This window comes from Nanorana parkeri, unplaced genomic scaffold, assembly GCF_000935625.1.
Source record: "Nanorana parkeri isolate BGI_ZX_2015 unplaced genomic scaffold, ASM93562v1 scaffold535, whole genome shotgun sequence".
Taxonomy (NCBI): Eukaryota; Metazoa; Chordata; class Amphibia; order Anura; family Dicroglossidae; genus Nanorana; species Nanorana parkeri.
Genome location: NW_017306803.1, coordinates 24221 through 30718, shown reverse-complemented (window position 1 = coordinate 30718; position 6498 = coordinate 24221). Strand labels below are relative to the sequence as shown.

Below are 6498 nucleotides of genomic sequence, written 5' to 3'. Positions count from 1 at the left end.
TTGTCTGGCTGGGATCATATAATGCCATACCCTCCCTTTGGCCTGGTGACTCCTTTTTGAACTGGATGGCCAGTTATTATTTTAGACAACCTGGGGCTTGGAGCCTCTACGGTCCCCATTTGGCCTTTTGGGTTTATGGTGGGGGACCGGGTGTGGGTCAGTCATCCACGGATGTGCTTGATTGTAAGTCGTCCCCTACTCCCAGACGATGGAGACCAATCACAGCATGATTTCTCCTTAATTGGGGAGGGGCTCTTGTTCAAGGCACAGTGGCAAAAGATTGGCTTAGCTAGCCGCCGCTGAGAGGCAGTGCAAGTATGCAGATTACAATCCCTATACCCATCGCACTCCTGACCACTGTTCCATCAAGATAAGGTGGGTGCAACAGTAGTCGACGGATGGCCACCGTCTCGGATGGCCACCGTCTCGGATATGTAAGAATATGGGCATCGGTACTCCAATGGCAAATAGAATACGTCTGTTTATTGATGTACATGCAAAAAAAAGCATAACAAAATGCAACGTTTCGGGGTCTTGCAGGATCCCCTTCATCAGGCAGAATGAGTGATAAATGTAAGTGAAACATAAATGGATATATATACACCTTACCATGTGAACAGACCTATTCCAGAGCCCACTGTGACGTCGCAATTCCACCATAATTCAAATCAGAGTTGTAAAGAACATGAGACATCAACCAAATTACAATGGTAACTGTACAGGTATTATACATGGCTATAGACAGGATTATTCAGTACCTTCGAGATATGTAATGAGAGCCAAGTAGCAATCCACACGATAGGTAATGGCAATGAAAAAAACACCTCTCTGTCCTGAGATGTGTTACATATGCTATTATGCAGGCACACACAGGAGTTGTTCTAGCCAGTCTCTGGGGGCACTAATGCAATTCCTGTGCGCTGTACTTTTTAAAAACAAGTCAGCCGTAAGAAGACAAAAGAATTATGCCATGTCTATTTTGGGAAATGACAGCAGCCATTCCATGTGTAGTTTGGGAGCAGGCACACTCAAAATGGAATAGTCAAGAGGGCCTGGACAGACCTCTCCATATAATAAACTCAGAAAGATTCTCTGGTTTGGTGGACTGAGGAGGGACATCTGACTCCAGGCCCACCTCGAGATACCCAGTACAAGTAAGCATCGCTTTGGATACCAGCTCTCTGAGACTGGGGGGTGGGGGTATTTGCATGGGGGGGAAGACTATTCTCAGGGCAAATGGAAGCCTCTCTGGTCCCAGCCCTCAAGGGGGCTTCAGATGGTGGGGGAAGCCCTCCTTCCTTTTATAACCAATATCAGGAGGAAATGTGTGGATTCTCCAGGATGACATTACAGCTGTCGCATCCCTTACCCATCAAGGAGGAACCAAATCAGAGTTTCTGTGTAGGACCTAAAATCCCAGACTACAGTATCCATCAAGGGCCCATGAAAACTTTTTTTTTTTTTTTTTTTCTCTGAACTTCACTAGGACTGGATGCAATGGTTCACAAGTGGAAATTGACTGACTTATGCAGACTGACTTATGCATTTCATTCAACAGCTCTCCTGGGCAAAATAGTACAGAAGATCGGCCTGCTGAATTAGTTATCCTAATAGCCACGGAGTGCATGGCTCTCGGCTCTTCAGCTCATGTTCCGATGACGCCTCCAGCCGGACCTTCTGTCCCATAGACAAATCCTACATCCACACATCAGGGACTACATTTGGTGGCCTGAAGAGATCCTGAATAGAAAATTTTCATCGGAAAAGGAATCGTACAAAGTAATCTCCACCCTCCTGCAATTTAGAAAGCTGGTCAACAGAGTAGTTGACTGGAAGATTTGGAATAAATATTTCACTTGGGCTGTGAACTATATATTCAACCTAGCAGATTCTGCTGCCCCTAGACTTCAGAAGCAGAACAGATAATGGTCTTGCCATAAACACCCTTTAAACTACAAGTAGCAGTGCTATCCATATACCATGACAAAACCCTTGATAGGCACTCTAATCAGAAGATCCCTCAAAGCAGTTCTCAAATTCTAGCCTCCTTGGAGTTTGTGGTTCCCCATTTGGTTCAACTACTTTGTCCAAAATTCTCTTCAAACCATTGTAAGAGGTATCCCTAAAACACCCATTAATTAAACTGTCTTTTCTAGTGGCCATCCTGTTGGTGCAAATTGCAGGCTTTTTCAGTGAAAGAACCTTTAATTACCCTGCTTCATGATGGTAATCTTTAAAACTGATCCCACTTTCCTCTATAAAGTCCTTACATTCCACCGAACCCAGAAGGGCAGTCTTACTGTAATTCTTGCCTGAATACCGTGAACCAGAAAAGAGTGGAGTTTTCCTCAATGGCTGGTCACAGATATAATCTCAAATACATCGAGCATACCAGAGATTTTACAAAATCCAATGCGCTCTTCATTCCATTCAATGGTCCCAGCAAATAAAAAATGGCACCCAGAGCTTCCATAGTCTGATGGATTTGCATAGCAATCGCTGTGCCCTGTGTTTCGTCAGGCACGCCTTGTCCCTTGAGGTTTACAGCACACTTCACTAGTGCATTGTTGATGTCCTGGGCTAAAAGGGCTGATGCCTCAGCTAAGCAGATCTGCAGAGCAAGCCACATGGTCGAGCACAGCACCTTCGTGAAGCACTATTATATTATCATTTTTGGTTAAGATCAAGCCTCTGGAAGGAAGGTACTTCGAGCAGTGGTCCCACCGTAGGTAACATTTTGATCTCCATTTAACTGTCCTGGAGGAAGATTCAAGAAAACTCGAGTTATTTCCTCTTAACTCCTTTTCCAGGAATCCTTCAGGACTTTGGAGATCTTACTTTGAGTTTTTTTCTTTGGTAATTTCTATATTTTTTTAGTACTTTGGTAAAACGTGCCGTTATCTTGCTGCTTCTTAGGTCGTTGCCTCATTGGAGCCCTTGTAAACTCTATAGTCTTGTGTTTCCTGCAGGTGGGTGGAGCCATCTCCCTCCAGTCAAGCATCCTGGAGGAAACCTGGAAAAGGAGTTATCAGGTAACTATTCACGTTTTTATAGCTAGATTCTCCCTTTAATGGTTTAGACCTAGGGAATGAAGTAAATTTAAAATTCTCACTCTTCATTTTGCAGCAAGAAGACATAAATGCAATAGAAATGGAGGAGGATAAGAGAGACCTGATATCTCGTGAGATCAGTAAATTCAGAGATACACACAAGGTAATTTTTCACTTTTATTTTGCCATTCAAAAGAACATGTGCTTTTTGCAGATTGAAGAACCACATAGTTGTAACACAAGCATCATCCCTATATGAGAAGATGAATGCAGGCATTAAGGTTCAGCGGTATATGTATATAATTTTCTTATTGTTCAGCATGAACAAATGTATTTCATGGTAGTTGGTTATCAGCTAAATATGCTGTGCCACAAGAAATCTAAGCAGCCTTCACACACTTGTGTTCCAAATTGAAACATACAACATCTAAACACTTGATTAAATTAATCTCACTACCATACATTGTCATATCTGTAACACCATCACACTTCACTGTTTGGAAAAGCTGATTAAATTCAAAGCTTTTTACACGCTTTTTAGTAATAAAAATAGTTGAGTGGTTTCCACATGTGCCACAGTTAAGATGCATGGAAGAATTGTAAATTCCCTTTAAAGCTAATCTATTCATTGACCCCCACCATTATGATAGAGATCATATGGTGACTAATGCAAGATGAAACACACAGCTTGGAAAGTAACATGGAATATGAATGTAAGTATGAGCTCCTGTTTTTATACTATATATTCCGGATACCCCCTCTGAAAAAATGTGCAAAGTGGCAACTGGCTTTGCTAGTGTTTACTATATCATATACACAGCAGGCTCCCATTAGTCTTACCTGTTCAGTGTAAGATTATCTGTCCGTCCATTTTAACATGAGTTCATTAACTGATTGCTGTAGCTTTATTTATGTCCTCGTTGGCAAAGAGGATTTTGTGACATTTTGGTGACGGTAATATTTGTACCTGTTCTCGGCTGAAAGCTGCTCTGTAAGTATGGCATCTTTCTATAGGCTCGGCTCAGTGTTCAGTTTAGTTTCACTAAAATGTTTAGGTCATGTAAGTTTTGTTTATCTGTTTGTAAATTCAAAGGGCATTTTGCAACATTTGGGGTACAGGTTGTTCAGTGTAAATGCTCTGTCGTGATGTATCACAGAGCCAAATCCCAGAGCACAGTGAACCTTTGCATGTTTGTGTTAGGGCTGTATAGAATAACACTGTAGCCTCCTTATGGCTGTCAGGGTATCAGTAATGTAGGGGGTGTCCATTTACAGCACTGATGAATCTGAAGATAATAAGGTAAGAGTCTTTTTATTATGTCTTCTACCTCTCTGGTTTTACTTTTTTCTTTTTTCCCAATGTCCCTTTAACAAAGTGCAAGAAATACTCAATTCGGCCATTGTAGCGTATATAAAGAATTATTAAATTCTTTTTATAATTGCCATATTGCTTTTTGTCTGACTGGCAGAAGGTCTGATTTTAATTGCAAAATACCTTACAATCACCCTATAGTTCCTAGATTGTAAAATTCCTTCTGTTTAATATTTGTGGATCATCCCATGAAACCTGGAGCATGTAATGTAAGTATTGATTATGCTGGTTCAGTTAACTCTTCAATTGTAATTTCTGGAAGAGGTAAGTTTTTATAAAGATGAAAACAAAGCCCCAAATGACAATAATTTAATTAGACATAGAATATAAATTTGATTATGCATTGTGTAAAGCACTTTGTATTTTTAACGCTCATTCTCCCTTCCTATCCTTTGCCATTCATGCCTGTCATGTTTCCCTTTGCTAACCACTAAAACACACTATGCTAATCCCCTTCTATTGTGGCCCTATGCATTTGCTTGTGAAAGCTTTTTCCTCTCTGTACCTTCCCACCTGTACACAATTTTCTCCTGGACTCCGAATACAGCTGGTTATGAAGGTAAGATGTTTTTCAAGTTTTATTTTAATGCTTTATTCTATTTAAAAAGAACGTGTTGCCATGCCTGTATTGCAGTAGTTAAACATTTAATTTCAGTGATGTTTAAAAACATGCCATTGGAGGGATTAAAGTATTACTTCTTAGGAAATGCCATGAAGTGTAAAGTATTTGTGCCCTAGAATGGTCTTGTCTGTCTTTGAAAATGTACTTGCTCTTCCTCCCAGAATCATAGCTTGTAGGCAAAGTTAATCCCGTGTTGGAGAGCCATGTCCTAGCTCATCATCTGTAAGTTAATTCAAACAATTGCTAACAAGGATGAATATATGATCTTTGGATGTCTTGTTCCCAATGTGTTCAAGGTACTCTGGGCGTAGACACTTTTTTGTTTTTTCTTTTTTCCACATTAAACTGATATTTTTGGCCATTGCTATGGAACGAATGGATTACCCCTGTAGATTCCATGTTGCAATCGATTTCCAACCTTCCTGACTGTATCTAAGTTTAGCATCACCTCTGTGAAGAGCTTTGCCAACGTTTGTAAGTGCTGAAATTCTTAGTCTTGCTGTAGGTAAATGTTGCCAGTGCATACAATCGGTGTCCAACAATTTTTTTTGTTTTATTTTTCCTTGTAGAACTTGACCCCACACTGTGTACTTAGTTGGTACACACTTTTTTTTTTCTTCTTTTAATAATGCTCTAAAGCAGCATTTCATATTTGTTTTCCCTCCTTTCAATGTAGTTATTTTATATAGCCTTCCTTAACACAGTAATAAAGTTGTTGAAGTGAAAGCAGATGGCCAAAGTACCACAATCACCAGCATGATATAACGATGACCATATGGCTAGGTCATATTGAGCACCAGTGTCTCTGAACATTGCTCATTCCCTGCTATTCTTATTTTAGAGGAATAAAGATGGAAGGGTTGTTATGGAATCCTGCCATAGGATGCACTAATTTGAGGTGGCAGGTTGGGTTAATTACACTTGTTGGGTAGCACATCAAAAGGATTAGTGGTGGACGAAGCAGCTTTAACTTTCCATGGCATCCTCCACACTGACAAATAAGACACGGTGTAGGTTGGAGCAAACACGTTGGCATCAGAGTAAATGCAGCTTGTCTTGCAGGCAAGCTCTATTAAGATGAAATTATTTTACTAGAATCCATTCTATTTGTTACTGTACTAGTTTTGTTTTTTGGTTTAATGAGGATAATAGAAAACTGACAAATACGTGCTTTAATACTGGGTATTTTCATCCATACTGTGCCTATATGTTTGCACATCAATTCAGTTCTGGGGGGGGTTCTCTCAAATATGAAGTGCTGCTTTAATTTGAGCCTAAGTCTCCCTTACAGAAATCATGGTTGGAGATTGCTGTTCCTCGTAGCTATTTACTTCTTGCACGGAATCTAGTCTTGTGCCTTTATTCTTTTTGCTACACATTTTGATTGTCCTTTTTTTTTTTTTTTTTTTTTTTTTTTTTTTTTACCCCTTTTTTCCAGTCTTTTTCCATTAATT

General features: G+C 40.0%; 1 protein-coding gene across 3 annotated transcripts in view; it reads left to right on the top strand.

Moving 5' to 3' along the window:
- The window catches only part of RBM25 (RNA binding motif protein 25), a 41490-nt gene that overhangs the window by 20100 nt on the left and 14892 nt on the right, over window positions 1–6498 (top strand). For 2 of the 3 annotated variants that reach the window (XM_018561633.1, XM_018561634.1), the window contains exon 8: window positions 3127–3213. In XM_018561633.1, the coding sequence (XP_018417135.1) occupies window positions 3127–3213 (87 nt within the window). Of the gene's footprint in view, window positions 1–2969; window positions 3033–3126; window positions 3214–6498 lie in introns of all 3 variants that reach the window. The other variant, XM_018561632.1, reaches the window with a different exon arrangement.